Source organism: Sceloporus undulatus, chromosome 5 (genome assembly GCF_019175285.1).
Source record: "Sceloporus undulatus isolate JIND9_A2432 ecotype Alabama chromosome 5, SceUnd_v1.1, whole genome shotgun sequence".
Classification (NCBI taxonomy): domain Eukaryota; kingdom Metazoa; phylum Chordata; class Lepidosauria; order Squamata; family Phrynosomatidae; genus Sceloporus; species Sceloporus undulatus.
Window position 1 is genome coordinate 123,306,411 of NC_056526.1, and position 26,316 is coordinate 123,332,726.

The 26,316-nt window shown below is 39.9% G+C and overlaps 1 protein-coding gene across 5 annotated transcripts in view; it reads right to left on the reverse strand.

The window, feature by feature from the left end:
- Nucleotides 1-26,316, reverse strand: part of DLC1 (DLC1 Rho GTPase activating protein) — a 295,066-nt gene that overhangs the window by 20,023 nt on the left and 248,727 nt on the right. For all 5 annotated transcript variants that reach the window (XM_042467912.1, XM_042467913.1, XM_042467914.1 and 2 more), the window contains 4 exons: nt 19,313-19,384; nt 14,465-14,546; nt 8,255-8,318; nt 431-1,857 (listed from right to left, as the gene is read on the reverse strand). In XM_042467912.1, the coding sequence (XP_042323846.1) occupies nt 431-1,857; nt 8,255-8,318; nt 14,465-14,546; nt 19,313-19,384 (1,645 nt within the window). The remainder of the gene's footprint in view (nt 1-430; nt 1,858-8,254; nt 8,319-14,464; nt 14,547-19,312; nt 19,385-26,316) is intronic.

A 26,316-nucleotide genomic window follows, 5' to 3' on the forward strand; every position in this document is an offset into this window, starting at 1 on the left:
CAACATAGGAAAACTAAGTCTGTGTAGTTGGAGTCAGAATTGCAGAAGTGGAAATGAAAACAACTGGATTCAGAATTGGTAGAAATGTACTCCGACTCTGGGTACAAACAAAATATATGGTAAATATATACTTATATTTTATACTTAATCAAATAAATATTTTTATTTTCTATCAATCTAAGTAGCCTTATGATTCATGTGGTGGTGGTGAAATGCCCTGTGCCACCATTTTACTTAAATTAATTTATTACTACTAACTAAGGTACATTTGTCATGTATAAAGGACTGGAAATTAGAGTTGGCAGTAGAAAAACAGAGGAGTGAGATATGAAAGTTTGGTGCATTGATTCCATAGGCCTGGGGAAAACTGTCTGATTGATCCCCTGAGCTTTCTTACCCCTGTGGTAGATCAAGACACATATTTACTGACCTGTTAGACCGTGTCAGTGATGCACCCACCCCAGAGTCCCTTCTCTCCTGAATTCCTGTAGGCTCTTCTGTATCGTTCAGTGAATTTCCTGTGCTGTCCAGGTCACTGGCTATTGTCCTATCATTGTCCACATCAAGGAGGATCTGCTTGGGAGATGAAGGGCATGGAGAAATTGAGTCTAGAGCTGAGTCTGAGTCTCCTTCATCTGAAAATTTCTCTGACCACTGGTTCACAATTTTCTGCATGCCTTTGACATGGTACAAGATGTCATCGAGTTCAGGGAAAAGGTCTTCATTTTCAAGATCAGCCAGGTCACCCGTGCTGGAATAGAGAATAGAGCCTGGCACATTGTCATAAATGCTGAGGCGACTGCACATAGAGCTGGAAGAATTGCGTCTTTTTCCAATACTCAGTTCTTTGGAGCTGTCAGAACTGGTCTCCCTCCTGAGGGAGAGATGACCGTGCCCATGGAAACTCCCCGTTCTCCAATTCACAGATGTGCTGTTCTCTGAGGGAGCAAAATTCCCATTAGAAAGAGCTTTGGGAAACGTTCCAGGTTTGTGGTCTTCTGGAATGAAGAAGACGGTGTCTTCTGCAAAGTTCTCCCGGTTTTTAAAGTTCTGCTCCAAGACATCATTGAATGTTGACTGGTTGAAAGGATCGAAGCCTTCCAGGTACATCCCTACCCTTTTACTGTAGGTGCTGAGACTCCGTGTCCTTGTTATGGGGCTAGGGGTGCTGACTGCACTGCTAGTCTCGGACTGGCTGCTGCTACTGCTGGTCTGGGTAGAATTGGAGACGCTTCTTTTGCGTACCATAGGGACATTGATGTGATTGCCATTAAGGGTAGAGATCTCTACACAGTTCAGTTGCTTTAATTTCTCTTCATCCACACCTTCTTGCAAGATGGGACCACTGATGATAAGGCCAAGCTTCGAAGGGGCTTTGTTTTTACCATGATGAGAACCTTTTATTTTAAGGCTCTCCATCCTCTTTAAAAGGCTTCTTGTTTTGGACTTGGCATTCTTCTCATTAGCTTTCATGTTAAAACTGAAGTTTGACAGCTCTTTAGGTGAGGGCATGCTGCTGAAGGAGTCCTCATTTCCCAGTAGATTGCTTGATGAGCCAATGCTAATGACCGAATTGGTCCTAGGTGTGGCTAATTCACTCTGGGAGGCTGTGGGAGGACTGCTGTTGCTACTGATACTGTGGATGGAAATGACTTCCTGGTGATCACTGGGGTCTGTCAGCATGCTTTCATGACTATCTGCAGTGCTTAGAGGAGGCATGTCTGGGGATGAGGGGCTCACATCCTGCTTGGGAGGGAAAACATTGAATTCCTCAAGCCGGGACCATCTCTTGCTGTCCCTCTGGAAAGTCCATTTGCCGCTGATTGCACAAGGTTCATCCTCATCTGAATCTTCACTCTGCAATGGAACAGGGAATCCAGAATGAGGGCAAATCAGAATGGTGAGATAGTTTGAAAATTAGAGGAAAAACTACAGTTGGCTCATGTTATTTCAACTAGCAATGCCATGTTGATCTGAACACTTGGGGATTTACCAAGCACACAGTATACCTCCACTTAAGTGCATGGTTTGGCTGCAAAGGTCCAAGGTCCAATCTCTGGCATGTGTAGGTAAAACTGAAATGAGAATTCTGTTGGTGCTTATTATGCATTTGTGTACTTTCTTTTGGACATGTGCAAGGGTTTTTTCTTGATCCCCTTGCACTTTGTTCAAATCTTCCTCCATGTACAGAAGTTAAAAAGAGCTGCATAGTCTGAGCACTGTACTCCATCCTGCCTGAATCTAGGGTCTTGGCCTGAGAAATACATTTGTGTAAAATCCCAGAGCGCAACTGTCATATAATGCAGATAACACTGAACTAGACAGACCAATGATCTTACTCAATAAAGGCCTGTTACAGACAGCCAAAATAAAGCTGCTTCGAGTCACAGTGGAGGTATGGTGTTTCAATGATGCATGCGTCCTAAGAGTCCAGAAGTCGCACCAAAGCCACACTCCAGTCCTAAGGACTGGAGCATGGCTTTGGTGTGGATTCTGGACTCCTAGGACATGCATCATGAAACGCCATATCTCCACTGTGACTCGAAGCAGCTTTATTTTGGCTGTCTGTAACGGCCAAAGACAGTTTCTTATGTTCCTGTAGAATGGCTCTCATATTGAACAAAAAAAGAAAAACATGTATGTACAATGATTGAACTTGTACAATTATGAACTTGTACATCATGTTTAAAACTCTTTGCCAAATTTTGAAACCTAAAAGGATTGGACTGGTTGTTACTTAGATGGGATTCTCCTGTTGCATATGGAATTTCTGGGAGAGCTGAAGAAAGAACCCTGCCTAAAATCCTAGTTTTCCCAGTAGAAAATACTGGGCTAGATGGACCAGTGATCTAGGTTAGTAAAGACCGTCCTAGGTGGGCTGGGGTGGGAGGGGATGGGGTGGTGAATAAGAAGCACTCTTCATCTTCTCAGCTAAATCTCACAAACTATTCCTCTTTAAAAAAAAAGTGCGGGATCCATTCACATAAAATATAATCTCCACATCTCCCGCTTCACAATATTGATATGGAAAAGTGACAGGTTGGAACCATGACCCAGCTATCTTATCTATCTATCTGTCTGTCTGTCTGTCTGTCTGTCTGTCTATATCTATCTATCTATCTATCTATCATCTAATTTACATCCCACTCTTCTCTCATATGGGATCCAAAGTGGCTTACATTATACGCCAAAAGAAAATAGCTCAGATAATCAGAACATAAAAATTGGAACATTAAGCCATCCATTTAATTTTTAATTTAGAACTAACTGTTCTAAATTCTAAGCGCATAAAAATCTCTCTCTCTCTCTCTCACACACACATGTTGCACACCCATTGCATTACCCTAACTAGTTAAAAGCTGAAGCTCTGTTTAAATAGGAAGGTCTTTGCCTGTTGCCAAAAAGAGATCAGAGGGAACGAACCTCTATAAGAAAAGAATTCCATAGGCAGACAGCAGTTACTGAGAAGGTTACTTCTGGAGTTCCCACCAGACATACCTGTGATGTAGTGGGACCAAGAGAAAGCCCTCCCTGAAAGATCTTAAAATACAGTTAGGTTTATATATTCAGACACTTTTCTTAAACCTTGATTTCATGCAGTTGGGAGGGGCAGAGCTGGCAAGAAAAATTCCAGTTAGAAGGCCCACAGAATGATAAAAAATTGGCTCTTTCTGTGTGGTGCCAATGCTATGAATTGCAATTAATCTAAGAAGCAAAAAGGCAAGTATTATGTTCTGTGATACATAGGGCCCAAACAGACAGGCCAAAATAAAGCTGCTTTGGATCACTTTGGAGGCATGCTGTTTAAATGATGCACACATCTTAAGAAGCCAGAAGCTGCGCCAAAGCTGCACTCCAGTCCTTAGGACTGGAGTATGGCTTTGGCGTGGCTTCCAGCCTCTTAGGACCCATGCATCATTTAAACAGCATACCTCCAAAGTGACCTGAAGCAGCTTTATTTTGGCCTGTCTGTTCAGGCCCATACATACATATTTTAAAATGCAGTTTTAACAAAAGAAAACCCCAAAACATTTGTTTGGAATGTGAAGAAAATTCTGTTCAAGCTGGAAAGAACTCTAGCAAGTAATGCATCCTCTACTGCCACTAACCCAAGCCTCCGCAGATGTACAATTAGTCATAGCGGATTCTATGTAGATCACTGAAAAACTATGGCATGCATAAAATATTTGACTGGAGCCAGTGAAGGCAGGACTCTGCAATCTTGGTCAATAGTGTCTCTCTGTTTATTTCCCTGGCTGCAATTAAGGGGTATTCTGAATTGTAGCCCTATAACTCCTGACTCAGTTTAAAGGGTCTTCTAAGTGTGACTAATGAGACCAGAGAGAGACTGCTGCTGGTTGATGCCTCCAGGCCTTGCCCATTCTTCCTTTCTTCCCACAGCTAGCAGCTAACAATAAAACAGAATCTGTAGAAAAGGCCTTTTCAGAATTGGCTCTTGGCATCTTACAATATTTGACTGCATGGATTTTGAGATGCAACTGATGGTTCACACTGCCAACACTTCAAAGATACCCCCCCCCCCTTCACTGATTTCTTTCTTTATAGGCAAGGCAAGGCAATCTAGTTCAAGCAGTTAAACAGGAAGGCTAAGGTATTAATAGTATAGAAGTGCCAATCTTGCTTTCTATTTATATGCAAAAATACTAAATTATTAAAGAAGAATACAAGAAAAGGTATGGAGAATAATGTATTTTAAAAGGAAATAGCTCAGACAATCTGAAACCCTGACACCACAAAACAAAACTTATCAGAAACTATCTTTAACTAGCATTTCTTTCCTTCTTTCAAAGCAAAGTGATGAGGGGGCCTTGTTAACAAAGGAGATAAGCCCAGGGATCATTTAATTATCTGGAGGAATCTCCACTGCATCCCTTCCCTCAACTAAGTATTATTAAGTTTGCTTAAGCTTCAGATTGATTCTTTTAAAGTGAGTAGGAATTAAACATTTCCACTATCTAGATATTTTATCATCTGAATTCTATTGAACAAACACTTAAAAAAACACAATAGTTTTAAACTCTTGCTGGGCACTTAGTTACTATGAAGTAAGGTGCCTGTCTTGCCTGATCTGCCATTCTTCCCTTCCAGCTACAAGCCTAAAATGGAGGAATCTCTTTATATAAAGCTGGATTCACTAAAGAGAAAAGTCAGCATTGGTGAAATCTACCAACAATCTAACTAGATGAAACATTATCTTTGAAGAATTGTGTACATTTCTTTGTCTGGATGTCAAGAGATACAGGAATTAAGACAAAATCAACACAAAGTGTTAGCTCTAAATCAAGGAGATGTAAACTATTAGAACCCATAGAATTATAGAGTTGGAAGAGACCCCAAGGTCCATCCATTCCAACCCCCTGCTATGCAGGAACTCACAATCAAAGCACCCCTGACAGATGGCCATTCAGCCTCTCCTTAAATACCTCCAAAGAAGGAGACCCCACCACTCTCCAAGGGAGTGTTCCACTGTCAAACAGTTGTTATCATCAGGACATTCTTCCTAATGTTTAGGTGGAATCTCCTTGCCTGTAGTGTTTATCAAAGTCCACACTACACTGTTCCTTTTCTCAGCTGCTAACCCTGTGACTGCGATGTTGGCTGTTGCTACATTACAGTAATAAAGCAATTAGACACCACTTTAACTGCCACGACTCAGAGCTATGGAATTCTGGGATTTGTAGTTTTGTGAGATATTTAACTTTCCCTATAAGAGAGAGGTCTGGTGCCCCAAACTACAAATCCAAGAATTCGATAGCATTGAACCATGGAAGTTAGAGTAATATCAAACTGCATAATGTTTGCACTGTGGCAGCAACTGATGACTTCAAGGTTTCAATTACAGTTGTTATGATTCCATGTTAACCACCATTGTTCCACTGTATGGAATCCTAGGATTTGCTGTTTGGTGGGCGCTACACCTCTCTGACTGGGAATTCTAACTACCTCTCCCTAAACTGCAAATCCCAAAATCCCATAGCACAGAACCAAAACAATGAAATCATGGTGCTGCAATTGTGTGCTGTGAAAAAGCCCTTAGTGTTCATCTGCCAGCTTAACCCTACCATCAGTAGGTTCAGATGTTGAGACAAAATCATTATTTGAAAGGAGAAGTGCACATGATATAAAATATACTATGAGTGTGAAGTTACTTTACAACTTCTTGTTTTTGAGTGGCTCTTCATGCATTATCATCTGATGGAAGCAACCCCATTTCCAGCTATTTACACATGACTGTTACTTCTGAAGCTGTCATAGTTCCTGTAAAATGCAGTAGTGCCCACATTTGACAAGTGGATACTGCCAATTTTGAACAACATACTTCTCTATTGATAGCAGGCAAAAGTCCCACTAGTCATGTAAGAACACCTTAAATACCCTGAAGGCAACAGATGATGTCTGATCATGGAAGCTAAGCAGGTTCAGGCCTGCTTAGAAATTAGAAGGGTAACCTCCAGGAAATAGCAGGTGCTGTAGGCTATATTCAGACAATGGTAAGCTACCTCTGAGTACTCCTTATCTATAAAAATCCTAAAAAATTAATGGAGTCACCATAAGTTGATAGGCAAATTAAAGGTACAGACTATCACTACTATAACTAAAAAGAACAAACTCATTATGGTCTGTGATAAATGTTTTAAGTACAAGGGTTGATTACACTACTAGTACATGAAACTTTAAATGTGAACCGCTTACAGAATCTTTGATGCAATCCAGGTCCATTACAGTAAATGGTACTTTTGCCAACAAGTAAAGCATGCCCTTTACTGTATTCTATGGAATCTGATCAGTGATTACCAAATACCTCAAAGGGAGAGGGAGGAAACTTGACCAAGCTTTGAAGTATTTGGATTTTGATAAGTACTAAGTTGCTTAATGTATACTTGGATTCCATGCATGTATTGTGGGATGCAAACATGACTTTGCTCAGTGGCACTTAACTTCCAAATAAGACGACACAGGATTTGAATCTTATTCATCAATGAACACTATTCAGTGAGATGAAGAGCAGTTACACAAGATTTTATTTTAGTGAGACTTGTTCAGGAACTTTATTCATTCAACTGCAACTTTGGTGTCTTAATGTCTGACTGCTGCTAACATTTTTCACTTTGCCTAGAATGGATACTGGATACCCAGACCTTACAGCAAATGAGGCCTTAATTCTGTACTAAAGTTTACAGAGATCAAAATGTCAGATACCAAGACCAGACTCTTTTTGGGAGTGACCCCTGTTGTGAATTTCTCTTCTGCATAAGACATGCTTGACTATGACACGGCACAGACTGCCCCAAAGGGACGGGTCTATGGTGTCCCTTTTATCTCCAGGTTGGGGGCAGGGCAGCCTCACCAGCAGCCCTACGGCCCCAATCCAGAGTTTTTCTGGGCCATGGAAAAGTGGCAAAATGCTGCTGCTTCGTGGCGCAGAAAAGGGATGTCCTTGGGGCTTCATGCCCCTGGACACCTCAGGAGCCACAGCCATGAGAGAAAAGAGCCATCCCCTTTCTCCTTGGCATCATTCCCGCAGCCATTTCATTGTTGTGGGAATGATGCAGTGCCCAAAAGGAGCTCCGTTTCGGAGCTCCTTCCCATGTTGTGCTCAGGCCACTGTAAGTGGCCTGGGGTAGTGCGGAGACGTCATGCATGCGCTGCACCATTTGGACGTGGCACATGTGTGATGTCATCATGGCGGCCCCCATGTGGACGGGAGGCCATCACCATGTACAATGTTGGACCGGGCCAACATTGATTTTAACATTTCAGTTGCAAGTTAAAACCTTTTTATTCCTTTTACATGTTTGAGAATTGAAGGTGAGTACAGTAGCATTCAGTTTTTTCTTGCTACTGTTTAATATTTTGTCAATTGTTTCTACCTTTTAAGACAAGGAAATAGTTTTAACCATATTAGTTTATGTTAATTTGAGACTAATTTGAGAATAATATTTTGTGTAGATAGGATACTTTTTTAAAAAAAAATTACAGAGTAATATTTATAAGACATAGTAAAATGCATTCTGCTTTTTAAAAATGTTTTGGATCCAGAACTCATCTTATACTCATCTGAGATGGGACAAATTGATCAAAACTCATTCCTACTAGGTTCCTTTTGACCTGGAACAATTTACTTTGTGGACGTTAGCTCCCAGAATCCTCCAGATAGCAAGGCCATTTTGATTCTCATAAAATGCTTTCTAATTTTTTTCACTACTGTGAGAGATTTGTCAAATGCACTTACCCGTTTCCTGTGTGGACTGATCTCTAGCTTCATCACTGCACATTTGTTTAGTGTATTCAACCGCCTATGGAGGAAGAACCATACAAGATTAAACAGTAAACATGTCATTCTGTGATACTCATGACTTCAACTAAAGGATTATTGAAGAAGTTCTCACTAAGTTTATTTACATACAAATGACCAAATGGGAAGTCTCAAAAAATAGTGTTTATGTTTAATACATTACACCAGCTGGATACCAGGTTTTATCAGGTGGGTGGGATGCAGATGCAGAAACATAAGAGCAAACTTTCCTAACCCAGTTTCTTATGAGCCAGGCATAGAAGAAACTTTGTTCAACTGGAGACTTAGTTTGATGTTAATGTTGTTAGTCATACAAATTTCTTGTTTGTCAAGTGGAAAACTACTTGTGTAGTTTTCAGTGCCTTCTAGGGACTGAATTTTCTTGGAGTGCTGCAATCTCTGGGTGAAATTAAATATTTTGGAATAATCCATCTACATCTAACACAGTGTCCACATGAAATCAAATATGAAAAAAAATCAAGTGAATTCCTTAATGCCATGTATATGCATGTATATGTGCCCTGGCTTCAAGAATCCTGTTGACTTATGGTGACCCCATGAATTCCATAGGGTTTTCTTTGTAAGGAATACTCAGAGGTGATTTTGCTGTTCCTTCCTCTGAAATATAGCCTGCAGCACCTGGCAATTGTTGGCAGCCTCCCATTCAGGTACTAACCAGAGCTGACTCAGCTTGGATTCTACAATCAGACAGGATATGGTGCGTTTAAGATATTTATGCCCTCATTTCATATATGCTGTACCTAAATGGACTTTGACGACACAGAAACTGCTACTGCTCTTTATTCTTCCTTTAATTATATAACCAACAGCAAAGTGCAGTTTGTGGAAATTCATCCACATTGGATTTTTGTTTATATTATATAACTTTTCTCATACTCTGCATTTAACCAGCCCACTAATCTGATCTTGTCACAGAAAACATATTTCCAGACAGCCTGATAAGAATGTCTTTCATTTCTCAAAGATTATCTGTAGGCCTCTTCATTTAAAAATGATTCCACTGCTATGGAAGTTTGTTCTGATCAGCCAGACATGCTCTTGTAATTCACAGCAGTGATGAGAATCCTGTGGGCCTCCAGATGTTGTTGGAATAAAACTCAACACTGGCTAACTTGGACAGGGTGGGTGAGATCTGCAGACAAATATCTGGAGGGATGCATAATTCCCACCCCCGACTGAGAGCAAAACAAGATAAGCTTCCTATATGGAAAAAAAAATCTCACAGGAAATACTTTGTTGTGGATTAAATTTAAGTGACAGTTAAAAGATAATTCAAATTACTTGCACATTCTTCGTTTTAAAAAGTTCTTGTGTAGAATTTGGAACTTGAGGTTTGTTTCACATAAACATTTATAACATTGGCCTCTCTATTCAGTTTTATCTAGTTCCAACCTGTGCATTTAACCAGCCCACCACTCTGAGCTGTCACAGAAAACACATTTCCAGCCAACCTGATAAGAATGTCTTTGATTTTAAGAAGATTATCTGTAGGCCCTTTCTTTTTTTCAAAAGGAGACCCTTGGGCAGCTGAGGCAGATAAGTGTACGGTCTGTGTTAAATTTTTCCACTGAGGTATCTATAAAATAAAATTCACACACTATCACACTTCATAGAAAGGGAAGACTTTTTTTTCTGTAGGGCTAAACAAAAGACCCATTTAGAAGGAAAACTGAATACAAAATATTACTGAAGTTCTTTTTCCTCTGAATAATTTTCATGGTATAGTAAAAGGACACTAATAAAATCTTATGCATGTCTACTTAGAAGGAAGCACCACTGAAGAAAACTGAACTTACTCTTGAGTAGGTGTGATGACCTAAGTCCTATTTTAGGGCTCTCTGGCAGCCTCTCTCTCTCTCTCTCTCTCTCTCTCTCTATATATATATATATATATATATAAATGGAAAAATTATTTTCTTGCAAGAGGTGTACAAGCTGAAAAGGTAACATGAATTCTGCTGAGGAGCTGATCACACTAAAGTGAGAGCCTAGAGAAATAAATTCTCATCACAATCCTGTAAATGCTTACTCTCAAGTACATCCTATTTAGTTCAATGGAGCGTAAGTCAAGAGAAGTGGATGTAAGACTGTGTCCTCCAGAAGTAACCTTAAAAAACAACAGCCTCTGTGTTTGTTTAAATTACTGCTTCCGTACTGAGCACAAGAATTGCATAACTCTTTACTCCCTTCCTCAATGAAATTTTCCTTCATCTCTGAAATTGCCAACATTGCAGACAGCGAGGAGATTATCGCACTACACTCTTAAAGCATTGCTTAATGGCTCTGACTGCCTTCTGTTGCATTCTGAGGTTCGTAGTTCAGTGAGGCCTAAGAGCTCTCTGGCTGAATATTCTAAATGCCCCTTCCTAAACTGCAAATCCCAGAATGTAACAGGAGGCAGCCAGAACAGTTAAAGTAGAATAGCAACACTTTAAGAGTGTAATGCAATAATCTCCTGAGATACTGAAACCTGTCCACACTTAAAACTCATATTTGTGTGTCCTCATTACACAAGTGACTTTGTCATAGTAACTTTACCTTTGGATGCTTCACTGTATTTCTAAATGCTCAATGGATGTTTTACATTACTGCAATACTAGAAACTTGAGGACTGAAGAAAAAAACAATTTGCTGTGGCAGAATTCTAATTGGATGGGCTGCCCTCACTTGGACCCCTTGTAACTACACCTTTGCTCAAGGTTCAGCCCCACTGAACCAGTTTCTACTTGGTTTCATAGCTGAATAAAAAGGTGAGCACAACAGTGCTGCATCAAATCTTGGCTCAGCCTTCGGTTTGGTCCCTCCCTACTTGCTGTTACTGCCAGCTCCCTCTTTTTGCTCTGGAAAGTTACCTCACCCTGCAGCCAACTGCCTGGGGTAACAGAGGATGTGCTGTTTCCTCCTCTGAAATCCTCTGTAAAATAAAGAGTATCAATTCACATAAAACTTCAAAGGAAATGGAGATGCAGTCCAGCACTTCCCCAATTCCAAAATCAGGCTGTGGAGTACTTTGTTCCATTTCCCCAGGCAAAGTAAGAAGCAGTAGCAATAAACAAGCAGGGGCAAAAAGGAGAGTTGAACTAATCAGTCTACCGGTGTCAGGAGGAATCTATGATGAACCCTTTTAGTTTACATTTGTCTTTAATACTCCTAAGGACCTTCTATGTTGCTGTTAGATATACAGAATATCATATCTTCCATCTGTCCTGATTTGGCAGGGATTGTTCCAGTTAATCCTTTGTTGTCCCAGTTTTTCAGATGCTTTTAAAACGTCCCTTTTTCTCCCTCTTTGTCTCTATTTTCTCCTTTCTCTCTTGATTACTTCATTGCTGCAAACAGTTCAAAGTGCAAAAGCAGTTTTCACTCAATTAACTGGGGGGGGGGGGGGTAAGAGAGGAGGTGTAGAATCCTGCCTTTCTCTGTAGACACAGGCAAAAGCAAACTGCTGCAGCCTCTCTTAACTAGAATGTCCTTCATTAATAACTTTTGCCAGAGACACATGTGTTGCTTGGCCACATGTGTCCTGGTTTACACCTGCAAAATGCTGTAGGGATGCAATCGGTACCAAAATCAGTGCTAGTTCTAGGCCAGACTGTAGTGGATTTCTATTGCATCTACAGTGACTCCATGTGTCCTGCAGCTAGTATATACCTTTGAAGTAAGAGTTCATATTTCATTTTGAGAGATGTTTTCAAGATACAATCTCTTTCTACATTAAGACTCCTGAAACAGATTAGGATTTAAAGCCTGTCACTTTTTTGGGGAAACAATGCACTGTGTAGAAACATACTATTATTCCTGGGACTTGGAAGTAGGTCACATAATTAAGGAAAAATATGGATAGATTGCATTGAAGATATCATAACCACACTTTACAGCCATTTGCAATTCTGCAAAAGGATGATCTGAACATCTGAAGCCATTACAGGCTATTTGTGATGCTAGAGCTACAGCAGGCATGAAAAATTCATGGCTCTCCAGATGTTGTTGGAGTGCAGCTCCCATGATCCCTCACCATTAGCTATATTGACTGCTCCAGATCGGAGCTGGTGAGCCATACATTTCCATTCCCTGGGCTCCAGTGAATGGTTGTATGTCAGATTTGAATATATAGTACATCCTCGGCCTCAAGAAATACTTAGAACCGTTTCTTGATAGTTGGTGCTCTCCAGATATTTGGGACTACAATGTCCATAACACTAAGCCATCATAGCCAATGATCAGGGTGTATTACACATGTAATCCAAAACATATGGAAAGTACCAATGTTCCCAGCTCTTACTTACAACCATTTTATTTACTTCCTAGTTATTTCCTTTTGCCCTTCCCTCCTCTGCTGCATCTGCAAAAAGGAGACCTGAGGCTTTTACTGTAATTTCCTTTTCAATCAACAATGGTTTAAACTGTGATTAATCTTAATTATGGTTTAGGAAATCAAGTAAACCCCCAAAGCACAGCTTGCCATTGCCTTGTTTTACACACACAGTAAAGCCTAACAGTTTGTATGGATTTTGATATAATGAGAAACTTTAGAATTGCTAGCTTAAAACAGAAGCAAAAGCAAAATTAAAATTTCCTCCTCACAGCCATGCCTTGATGGTTGAACCTTACTCATTCATAAAACAGCTGAATGCAAGAAATGACGAATGAGATGGCATCATTTTTTTGCAGTATGTGTTTATAGCACTAGTTTGTGTGAAGATGATCAATGTTCGATTTGATTCATTAAGTATATCATGTTTGTCAAAGTAAATTATTTTAGAAACCCTCTTAAGACCACTGATGATGAATATTGACCACAAAATGTTAGAATTGCACTGATTTAATCCTTTAATTGTTCCTTTGTGCCTTCAAGTTGTTTCCAACTTATGGTGGCCCTAAGGATCCATGAGGTTTTCTTGGCAAGATTTATTCAGAGGGATTTTAGCCTTTGTTTTCCTCTGAAGCTGAGAGAGTGTGAGTTGCTCAAGGTCACCCAGAGGGTTTCCATAGCTGAATGGGGATTTAAATCCTGGTCTCCAGAGTCAGAGTAAAATGCTCAAACCACTACACCATGCTCTTGCAAATCTTTAATTAGACACTTCATTTTTCTTGGTGAAAACGAATGCAGAATGTATCTTTGAGAGGTTCAGCTTAGCCCAGGCTACCATTCTGTATCATAGTGTTAAATACACTACTGCCAGATCAGTTTTGACAATAGCAATTACCTTGGAACAGCACACAATTTACATATGGTAAACTACAATAAAGTGAGCTACAACAGGAAACCAAAATATATCTATGGTTAGTTTCACCCAACCAAAGCAAGTTTCCCAGAATTTGTTTCCATGTCAGATCCTTCCCTTCTTTAAAGAGTTCTTGCATAAAGAGACTATACAAAGTTATATCTTTTTTTAAAAAAATAGCATTGTTTTCCTTCACTGAGACACATTCAATAATGTTATTCTTAGAGGAATACAGTACAGTGGTGCCTCGGGTTACGAAATTAATTCGTTCCGCCGCGGCGTTCGTAACCCGATTTTTTTCGTAACCCGAAAAAGCCATAGGCGCTAGCGCTGGAAAGCCGTGTTTCGTGCGAAAAAGCGCCGAAAAGCACCAAATTTTTTTTTCGTAAGCCGAAAAAAAAAAGTAACCCGGAACAGTTTTTTCCTATGGGATTTTTTCGTATCCCGGAAATTTCGTAAGGCGGTGCTTTCGTATCCCGGGGTACCACTGTATCTAAAAACCATGTGAAAATTATACTTACGATAAATAGTGTAAGGCTTTGATGGAGCACAGTACTGGCCTGGGAACAAAAACCTATTGCCATAGGCATTTGGTCTAAGGCAGATCACCACAATTGTTTAGGTGCTGGATTGTTACTCCTACCGCAGCCTCACCCAGAGCCAATTTTGTAAAGACAAATATTTTCTCCGTCTTTATAAATATTTTGTAAAGACAAATATTTTATCTTTGAAAAAGCCCTACATAATGTGCTGTTTGCATTAGGTAGAAAAATTGGACTTAGTGGACCGGACAATAAAGATACCAACTGACACACTTATCCTTATTCCACTTTTGAATTATTTCCTAAATACTGAATACTCAAAGTACTTCTTTTTCCTGAACCAATCTTTCTCCACATACCTGCACAAGGCTTCTATGGCATCTCTGTCCAGAAAGTCATGCTCTCTCTTGACTGAAGCAATGTCAATGGGAAATATAAGATCTGCAGGAATTAAGATGGATAGGCAATCAGAAAGAATGGTATTCCTAAAGACAACGTACTTCAAAGCAACCATCTGTCTCCAAGAAATCAGATACAAAGAGCCGGCTCCTATAAGATAAGTTTCCCTTCATACCACCTCGGATGTGTGACAGCAGCTTTGTTTCTCATAAGGAACCTTTCGCATACAGGGTTGGCGTCTGAAATTTCCCATGTGTGGCAGGAAGGAAAGGGACCGAGAGAGAGAGAGAGAGAGAGAGAGAGAGAGAGAGAGAGAGAGCGCACTGGAGCCAGCTCCACAATGGCAAGAGTTATGAAAAACCAATCTGAACTTTAAACACACATACACATTTGGAGGACACTTTCCAAGAGCCTGCAGCTTAGGCAAAAGGTTAACAGTTCCAGCAGTACTGGAAAGCAACAGATTGGGAAAAGAAAACATCACTCTACAAAGAGATCAACAGATATTTATAATAAACTGATGCTGATGTTCAATTAGGAATTATGAACTGCACAGAACAAGACTGGATCTGCCATGAAGCCTCCTGTCATTTCCATGACACAGAAGGAATATGGGGCCCAGATACACTATGCAATTATAGTGCTATGATTCCAATTCAACTACCATGGTTTCATTCCATGGAATCCTGGGATTTGCAGTTTAGGGAGAGGCATTTTGAATTCTTAGCCAGTGAGCTCTTTTGCCTCACCAAATTGCAAGCCCCAGATTCCACAAAATGGCACCATGACAGTTGTAATTAAGTACAATCAGCCCTCCGTATCCATGGGCTTCTTGTCCACAGATTCAAGCATCCATGGCTTAAAATATTTTTAAAATATATAAATTCCAAAAAGCAAACCTTGATTTTGCCATTTTATAAAACCGATTGTCATCTCTACCCTAAATTGTCTCTCTTCCACACACCTTTTGAACTATTTTAAATTATATTTTTGTGGGGATTTTTTTTGTAGATTTGCTTTTACTGTGTATTTTATTGTATTAATTGTATTTCTTTAACCCATCTCAATCCATAGCATATTAATAATAATAATGATGATGATGATGATGATGATGAGACACCATTTTACTATACCACTGTATTTAATGGGACTTGAACATCCATAGATTTTGGTATCCATGATGGGTCCTGGAACCAAACCCCAGCAGATGTGAATGGGCCCAAAGATAGGCCTACATACTGGTAACCAGATCACAGGAAAGCTACTTTTTGGACACCTGGGTTGCAGTCCCACAGGAGCTTTCTCAAAATCTGCTTGTAATCCATCAAGGTGAAGGTGGTGGAAGAGTGAGAGGCAGGCCAGCTCCATCGGGCCAAAGAAGAAGAAGAGCCCTCCCTCCAGTCCAACTGCCATGACCCCAGAGGGAGAGAAGAACAATGAACTTGATCCCTTCCTCACCACTATTTCCTTCTCCTTTTGTGTCATGTCTTTTTAGATTGTAAGCCTGAGGGCAGTGAAATGGCTAATTTGAAAAAAAAGTAAGCCGTGACCGGGTATAAATACTCCAAACAAATAAATATGCCCCCCCTCCAAAACAACACCTTGGCAGATTTTCTGCAGGTTCTGCCTGCCTTGGATTCCAAGAAAAATAAGTCCCAACAAGCAGGTTGCAGACTGGTAGGCTAGCTATGTAGACAGCTGTTTTAGTGTTTGGGGGAGAGCGCAGCATGGGCAAAGTATGGAAATTTACAGTAGCTTTGCAACTGGAAGCAGAGAAATTCACCACCCAGAGAAATATATTACCCTGAACAGCAGATGTATCTTTGATTCAACATTCCTTCTGCACTCAGGAAAAAAGCTCTATAGGGGAGTTTGTATTCCCCCACTTGTGGGGGGGGGGGGATGGGGTGGTTGGACTGGATGACCCTTGCTAACTCTAGGATTCTTTAATTTGATGATCCATAGGACACTGCTTTTATTCACATCCTTGAAAGTCTGTTAAAATGAGTGTAAAAGTACTGTTTGCAAGTCCTGCATAACAGGAGTTGATTTAAAAAGGAGTTCTTCTCACACAAAGGGGTGGTCTCTTGAATGGATGGGCCCTTCTGCGATGTAGAAAAATCCTATCCCCACATATTGCGGAGCTTGGGAAAGTTACTTTTTTTGGACAAATACTCTCAGAATGTACAATTAGCAGAGCCAGTGCCAAAGCTTGGCTATGTGAGTCTGGGAGCATGGTTCATTTAGTGTGTGTCCCAATGAACTCCACTTGCAGGTGTCACATTCACACTCCCATATGACCAGGGTTGCCAAATCTCTGGGCCTGCCCCTGAGTTTCCAGTTTTTATGGGTCATCTCCAGGCTTGATTGATTTGTTGTTGCAAATTGCAAAGACTCTCCAGCAGGTTTATGTATTTATATAGTTAAATTCCTCCTTTTCTCCCAGTTGTTGAGGAGCCAGGACTTGGCTCAGCATCTACTTTTCATCTAGAAGCAAGTGAACTAGATTAAATGTTCCTTATCCCATCTTCCTAAACAGATGAGAAGGAATAATTCTCCCATTTTACCTTGAAACAACTCCTTTAGTTTAATTTCTGCCTTAATTTTCAAACAGGAAATATATGTTCTCTCTTTCTCCCTCCCTCCCCTCCCACCCCGGCCTTGTGTTTGTGTTTCTGTGACAAGCTGTGAGCAACTGTGGTGGGTAGTCTATATGTTACACTTAATGACATCACCAGGGGCTATACCTAAAACTCAGGTTTTGGCCTGGAAATCTCAGAAGCTGGTACAATCCTGAATTGGCAACCCTTGAGGTTCCTTTCAGGTCAACAAATCTATGATTCTATGTCAATACAGACACATAAATTTAAATGTGTAAATTTAACTCAACTATGCATTAAAATGCTTTGCCTGCCAACCCTCATGGAAAGGCAAGATGTAACTTTAATTTTTTAAAATAATCCTCTAGACAGGAAGTATATCATCATCTCCCATGATTAAAGTCTCAATTCAGGTCTATACAATGTTCAACCCACCAAAATCACCAATAGGAACTTGATAAACTTCTTGCTTACATTGCCTTACTGCGGCAATAAAAACAAGGACCTAGGAAGCCATAAATTCATGCTAACAGACTATATTTGCTGATGTGAGTCATAAACTATTCAAGTCTATCTTAAATTAGAAATGATCTGAGTTGTTGTTGTTGTTGCTGTTGTGGTGTACTTTCGAATCATTTCCAACTTATGGCAGCTCTAAGGCAAACCTACCACAGGGTTTTTTTGGCAAGATTTGTTCAGAGGAGGTTTGTCTTTGCCTTCCTCTGAGGCTGGGAGGGTGTGACTTGGCCAAGGTCTCCCAGTAGGTTTCCAAGGCCAAGTGGGGATTCAAACCCTAGTCTCCAGACTTACAGTCCAACGCTCAAACCACTACATCATGTTGGTCTCTAAATTCAGAACACAAATAATTATCATGATTGGGTCTATGGCAGTGAAGGGAGGTATGTGTGTGTGTGCATGTACATAGTTTGTACATATGTGTCCGTGTTTGCATATGAGAAAAGCTTCTTAGAAATTGTGTACCCTGGAAGAACAACAGAAACCAAAGAGTACAAATACAGTACAGGGTTTTAAACAAAGTGAATGGACAACAGCTAGAACTATCCCAGTGAGATATTTTTATTTATTTATTTTTAAAAGTAGCTTTTCTTGGCAGCATTTCAGCCCCAAATGTGGAGAATATAATGGAAGGAAACTCAGTCCCCAAACAGATAAACAGAAGAACTGCCAAGTGTTGTCTCTGCAAGTGCTATTATTGTCTCCTGTTGCCAATGCAGCTGCAAACTAAAGCGCATCTCAACCATTCATCAAAAAACGCCTACTTAGCAGTGCTGCTGCTTCCAGGCCCAAATAATAATCCATTTCTATAGACTTGGAACCACCAGCTGTGGGGAGGTGAAGATGCAGGCCTTTCCTATTCAACATGGAGAAAGCTTCTGAGCTGCTTTGTAGAGCACTTACACTGAAAACCCAACAAAACATTTTCTTAGACTTTTTCTTAAAACACCGTCAAATATTAACTAACATTAGCCGATTTTGCCCCCAAACAAGCAATTCATCTCTGCAAATTCTTATGCCACTTAAATACCATTTCAATAAACCTGATTCTCATATAAAAATCACGTTTCAGCTACAAAAGTTCTCAGCGCGGCTTTCAGATTGTTAATTTGACAGTTCCCTGCCCTCAGTCTTACACTCTAAAAAGGCATGACACAAAAGGAGAAGGGAATGGCATGGCATAGGGGATCAAGTCCAGCAGATATCTGCCTATCTAAGGTATGAGGTGCTGGAGGGGCCCTCCTCGGACTGTTGTTGCCTGTCAGTCAGGGCAATATGCTGTTGCAGGACAAGATAAGAGGTTTTTCCTTGCTGTGGCATCTCACTTTTGGAATACCCTCCCATTAGATGCTTAACTGACATTAGGTGAAAACGTTGTTTACAAAAGCTTTTGGAGCTTAACTGGTTTTATATAGATCCACATATGTACAAAGTTTTGAATTGTTATAAAGTTTTAAAACTGCTTTTCATCTATTTTCTTTTCACTTGTTAGACTGTTTAATGTTTTTAGCCTTTTAAAATCATTTTTACTTTTTGTATTCATCATGTTGATATTACTGTAGACTGCCCTGAATCTTTAGATAGAGGGCAGGACGTAAATATTTTTTCAAAAAGAAAGCTATAATTAGATGAAATCACTCTTTTAAAAAGGGAAGGACACAGAAAGCCTGCTTGAGCATCTTTCTTGCTTACCCTCATAAAGTTGTGCATATTGTGGAAACCCAGCTGCCCGCAGCCAATCACATGCCTCCTTGGCCTCAATCTCTGAAAGACAAAGAGAGGATAAGTCACAGTTAGGGAGTATCAATAATAATAATAATAATAATAATAATAATAATAATAATAATAATAATAATAATATTTATTTATATACCGCTTTTCCGCAGATCAAAGCAGTGTACAAACAGTTAAAAAACCATTAAAAACATTGCATAAAATAGATAAAATCCTATAATAAAACCATGCAATCACAAACATTTTAAACACAATCGTTAACATTCAGGGGTAAGTGTAGGGAATTGATGGCAACAGAGTAGGCAGCTTCATTCTTCGGGGGGGGGGGGGGGGGCTTGACAAAAAAGAAAAGTTTTAAGCCTCTTTTTGAATGTTTCTAGGGGCTTGTCAGATGGAGCTCCTTGGGTAGATCATTTCACATCCACAGGGCCACCACTGAAAAGGCCATCTTGGATGTGGCAACATATTTGGAAGGTGGAATTACCAGTAAGTTCTTCCCAGATGTTCTGAGTGTGTGGGGTGGATCATATGGGGAGATGAGGTCCCTCAAGTAACTCAGGCCTAAGCCATGTAGGGCTTTATAGGTAGTAACCAACACCTTGTATTGTGCTCGGAAGCGAATGGGCAGCCAGTGAAGATCTTTCAAGATCTTTCAAGTGACCAATCTGGCTGCCATGTTTTGTACTAACTGAAGCTTCTGGACTTGGTACAAGGGTAGCCCCATGTAGAGCGCATTACAGAAATCAAAACAAAGGGTGCAATTTTCAAAACAATTTTTACATTTGAGCTTGGAAAATGTGCTTATATTCAGCAATCACCCTGGAAAAACAGTCTTTATTTCTCGTATATTGTTCACTATTGCCAGGCAGAGTCTATGCATTTGTTGGCACATAGTGCTTTCATTGCAGGCTGTGGCTGATGGAACTCCACCAGTGCAAGATACCATTTTTATTGCTTTTTAGGACACAAGGAAAGGACCTGGCTCAAGACTGAACTGCTGGCTCATAGCTTCTTTAAAAAAAAACAACCTTAGCAAGAGTGTATTAGATAATACAGGTTAAATTAATATCACTAAAAACCTCCAAATAAAAATTAGTGTTGCTCGGTAAATCATGTAGCTTTGATGTGACTATTTTGCAGACTGAAATACATAGTAAAGCTAATACCCAGCTTTTTTAGATAGTGTAAATAATACTGACAGGCCTAAATCCAAAGAACAACTGACACATTGTGTTACATCCACTTGAGCCTGCATTTACCATTCAGGTTAAAAGTGGAAGAGAACTACAGGTCTCCACGGCATTTATGAGTTACTCAGTTTACATATAGCTGATTTCCTCCAACCGTACTTTTCTTGTGCTTCACTCCTTCAAACTACACTATTTGGCAGAATCCAATCATTCACAAGTATGCACATGAGGCCAGGAGAAAGGGAATACGTGCAGGTCTTTGAGTTACATGCACTGTTTTCTTATCAAGCGTGCCAACATGTCTAATTAATTTGGATTCTTGCTCCAGAATACAGTCCGAGGTTGACAGGTAAATGAAAAACTTGGATTAGCTGAAGAAAATAAAATGCTCCAGTTGACCTCTCCCTGGAGTCTCTCATTGTGCCAGAGCTCTCACAAGGTCCCAAGCCAGACCTTAATGGAAACATTCAGTTCAGTTCCAACAAAACAGTGGTTTTAAAGAGCAATCTTTTGGTTACTTTCAAATCTGAAGCCTTCTAGGTGTGGGGAGCAGGAGAAGCTACAGGGTTGAGCCATGAAAGACAGTACCTGAGTGACTTGAGGAGATATCTTGTGGGGAATTTGCCTGTGTACCAGTATCCATTTCTGGTCATTGGGGAAACCATCAGAGGTAACAACTATACAAGCCAGTTAAGCCTCCATGTACCAATAAAGCAAAGCACATCAGGCAAAACTCTCTTATTTTTAGGAACATTTCTTTAAGTGGACTTGGTCACTAGACCAAGGCATGAGCAATGTATGGTCCCAGCACCCCTTTTTGTCAGCATGTGCCCAGTACCACTGGTGCAGCAGACTTCATAGAATCATAGAGTTGGAAGAGACCGCAAGGGCCACCCAGTCCAACCCCCTGCCATGCAGGAAATCCAGATCAAAGCATCCCCCGCAGATGGCAATCTAGCCTCTGCTTAAAGACCTCCAAGGAAGGAGACTCCACTACACTCCGAGGGAGTGTGTTCCACTGTCGAACACCCCTTACTGTCAGGAAGTTCTTCCTAATGTTGAGGTGGAATCTCTTTTCCTGTAGCTTGCATCCATTGTTCCGGGTCCTGTTCTCTGGAGCAGCAGAAAACAAGCTTGCTCCCTCCTCAATATGACATCTTTTCAAATATTTAAACAGGGCTATCATATCACCTCTTAACCTTCTCTTCTCCAGGCTAAACATCCCCAGCTCCCTGAGTCGTTCCTCGTAGGGCATGGTTTCCAGACCTTTCACCATTTTAGTCACCCTCCTCTGGACACGCTCCAGTTTCTCAATGTCCTTTTTGAATTGTGGTGCCCAGAACTGGCCCTCCATTTTGACAGCAGTAGTCCCAATTAATTCTCTGATGTCCCACATTTGGCGTCTGCTTTTAAAATGCCCCAATCTTTCACTGTTCCTCATACTTTCTCTTTTGACCTCAGCATACTTCAATTGCTACAAAACAAGTTCAAAATTCAAAAGCAGCTTCTACCCATTTAACTCAGTGGGAGAAGAGGAAACAAACAAGTAGAATTTTGCCCTTCCCAGCCAGCCTAGGCAAAAGCAAACTGCTAGTTTGTGTCCTGTCCTTAATTAATAACTTTTGGCATCTTGACTATACTTGGATGTTATTCAGCTATACACACATTGTCGTTGTTATCTATGGAATGTTGGAGGGCAAACTGCAGCCAACAACCACAACAATGAAATGACATCTATTTTTGCCTTCCCTTTCAGAAGGGAAGGAAATACTCTACACTGAAGAATGGGATGAATCTATGCAGCAGAGTTAATTAATCAATTCTGTTGGTGTGTACTGAATTTTGGCTGTAAACTCTGCAGCAGTAGAATTTCTGGTGGGTTCTGGAGGGTACAAAGAGAAGGTAATTTTGAAAAAAAAGTCCAATCCTCACTAGAAAACTGAACACAAGGTATGATTCAAGGATCAAACTATAAGCAAGTAGTGGTCCTCATGCTTTGGTCTTCTAAATGTTTTGGACTTGGCCTCCCAGGATCCCTGACTATTAGTTATTTTGCCTTTGGCTTCTGGAAATTGACATCCAGTGCATTTGGAAGACCAAAGCTTGAGAATCACTGCACTAAACACATAAAGAGTAACTCTGTTGAAAGTTTAAGCCCCCTCCAACCACACCCATTCCCTGATCTTGATTGGATCTGAATATGTTTGCTCTGTGTAAGCAGAAAACACTATGAATTTAATGTACCATGCATTTTTTCTTCTTTTTTTTTCCAAGTTTATTTGTAGTTGCTAACAGAATATAGAAAGACCAAATTAAACATATATATTTAGAACAATAAGAATGCAGCTCAACAGGAAAAAAACCCTAACAATGTGAACAAACAAAGAGGAACACATAGGTCACAGCAAAAGTACAGTTGCTGGATTTGGTTCTGAGAAGTTGCCAAACATCTCAAATAATGGTTAAAATGGATTTTGTCCAATACTGGAGTTGTGAAGAAGATGGGCAATGATGAGATGAGTCTTTCTAAGCAAAGGGCTTCTTTCAGTTCCACTGAGAAAACAAGGGAGAGGCTCCTCCCAGACTTTGGAAACCCTTCCCTTGCTCTCCTTCTGCCACCAAGTCAAAACTTTGCTAACCCAGCAGGCTTTCAGGGTTGACTGCAATGAGATTTTTAAACAGTTGTATCATTCTGTTGTTTTTTATATTCTGTCTTTTAATGGATTTTTAATGGCTGTAATTCTATTAACTGCTTTTTAAAATATTTGATTTATTTTAATATGTGTGTGCGTGTGTGTGTGCATGCAAGTGTGTCTGTGTTTTTGTAAGTTTTTGACTGGATCTGCTTCCAACATTCTGTACATTCTGTCTTGAATCCCCATAATGGGGGAAAGGTGGGATATAAATTAATAATAATAATATAAAAAGAAAGGTCACCAAATGTCTGAAATATGTCTATTTTCTGTGTATACTTTTTACTTTTAAATATACTTTTACATTTACTTTTAAATATACTTTTTAAAAGACAGATGGAGCAAGATTCTCCACATCCATCTTGTGATAAGTTAGACCTTTCACATCGTTCCAAAGTTTTAGAAACCAGCATCCTCTAAGAACAACACAGCATACTGTTTGACCTTAATTCAAACAGGAAGATTCCCCATGCTGACAATCTTTCTTTGTTTCCTCCATGTGACTGCTGCAGGAAGGAATTCTGATCAAAAATACTCTGTAAGTGAAAAATCCATGGCTTTTAACAGTAGAGGTCTGTTAACAAAAAACCAACCTGAAGCCTAATATACCCTTAATGGGTCTTTGCTGAAAATGTCCACATAGGCTTTCAAACTATGATAATATTAATCCTCCACAAAAATCACTCCAATAGCATAATTGGGACTTGTTCCATTATTTTGAAAGAAATCCTAATTACACTCATAAAAACACATGGGGTAAAGCCAGGGAAGAGATAAAATTGGGAAATAACTGTAGCCACCAACACAGATGTGATATTTGCAAATCGATGGTGGTAATTAGTAAAGTTCATAATTTTTTAAAACATTGTTTATGAAGGCAATGGGAAACCATAAACGGTTCCCAAGTTAGAAAGTTAAAACTTCAAAAGTCCAGCTGTCACTAGCAATTTACATGTAAAGAGATTTAGGGCCCTTTTAAAAGTTACCTTATTAGAGGCTCTAATTATAGGAACATTTACTTTAGAGTAGGGTCTATTCTGAATACAGCAGGGTTTACACCTGAGGTACCACAGTTGGAAGTGGGATGCTAAGTAGTTTAACAAAAATGGTCACAAAGACAAAATTAAATCAAATCAAAAATCCAAAGATTTGCTAGGCAGATAACGGTAAAATACAACATTGTTTCTTTTACAAAGTACCCAAAGATCCAATTCATACCCTCCAACACAGGGGTAGGCAACCTGCGGCCCACGGGCCGGATGCGGCCTGGCAAGGCCTTGGGACCGGCCCCAGCCCAGTCCTGCCGCCGGGGCCTTTGGGGAGCAATTGTCTATAGAAGCCTCAGAAACATGCATTAATATTAACATTTTTTAAAAAATCAGCAAATTTTTTTGCATGTCCTCCATTTTTTAAAAAAAGTGTCTTCCATTTGAAAATTTTGTCCTACATTTGTCCTGGTTTATTTATATATTTAATTTTTTAAAAAAAATTATTTAATTATTTATTTTTTGGCTTCGGCCCCCAGTTGTCTGAGGGACAGCAACCCAGCCCCCGGCTCAAAAAGATTGCCTACCCCTGCTCCAACATGTAGCTGGTAAAAACAGCTAATACTGGAAGAAGCACTTACAATATTGCCACTTTCAATTTGATTGCCAGGTATAAAATATCCCTTAACATGCCAATAGTCTTCTTTTTTTCCTTTTGGAAATATTTAAAAAAAAAATTAATAATGTGCCTGGCACAGAGATTTGGGGTAATTTAAATGGTAGTGAATAAGTGAGACCCAATGTGGTGCAGTGGTTTTAGTGTTACATTTGAACACTGGAGACCAAGGTTTGAATTCCCACGTGGCGACAGAAATTGACCAGTGAGTGATCTTGACCAAGTAACTCTCCCTCAGCCTCAGAAGAAGGCAAGGGCAAACCTCCTCTGAACAAATCTTGTCAACAAAACCTGTGATAGGTTCACCCCAGAAGTCGGAAATGACTCAAAGGCACACAACAACACGAATAAGCAGACTCTTATCTCTTACTCTTATTTACCCTTAGCCCCAATTTATTTCTTAAGTGCCTTGGGAAAAAAAAGACATAGACACACATAATTAGATGGTTTCACAAACTACAGGGGTCTAATACATTGGTTCTCTCCTCACCACATTTTACAGAGATAAACCTAACTGCTTGCATTAACTAAAGCAGAAGTCGCAAGTTTACAGCTGCCCACCAGCTGCCTAGTGAAGCCATTTGATATCACTGATTGCCAGAATTTTAGTCCTCCAGAGTAACTTTTCCAAGCTCTCTGAAACCAAAAGGGCTTAGTGCCCTCTCATTCTTGCTGCTGTCCTTATGTATTAGCATTATCTATTATATTATGGTCTGGCATTGGGCATAATATATCGATTTTGGTAATGGTTTGTTTCTGATCCCTTCCTACCACACATCTTAAGCATGCAAGCACTTAATTTTGAAATACAGCAAAATTACAATATGGTAGTCATATTAAAAAACAAACATGCACATACAAAATTGGTAGAGGAAAGTAACATGTATTTCCAGCTTTTAGCACATACACTATGCAATTTATATCAGGAACGTGCAACCTATACTCTCTGGTTGATATTGGACTTTGACATCCATCATCTCTGATCATGTGGATTAGGCTGATACTTGATGGAGTACAACGACATCTGGGAAGCTGCATTCCTGATCCTCCTGGTGAAGGAGAACTTTGCTATTGTTCTAACAAAGTATAGATTTTACAGTCAAATTAATGCAGGCCCATCTCATTTACTCATTCATATATAAAATGGTGTGTGTGCCTCCTATGCAGAAAAAGCACCCAGGAGACAACAACAAAAGTGCATTCTCTTGACTTTTCTCTTGACTTTTCTGCACTTTCTACTTGGAAAGCCTGTTTCTCCCTATATAGTACAACAGTTATGCTGGCAAAAAATCTTAAAAGCAACAGAGAAAGGAGGTAAGATAGGAGTGAAGGTTGAATTTGTCTTCTTTTTCTCTACAGGATGAACAAATGCTTGAACAGGATGAAACAAATGCTTAAGATGTCTGAGACAGCCTAC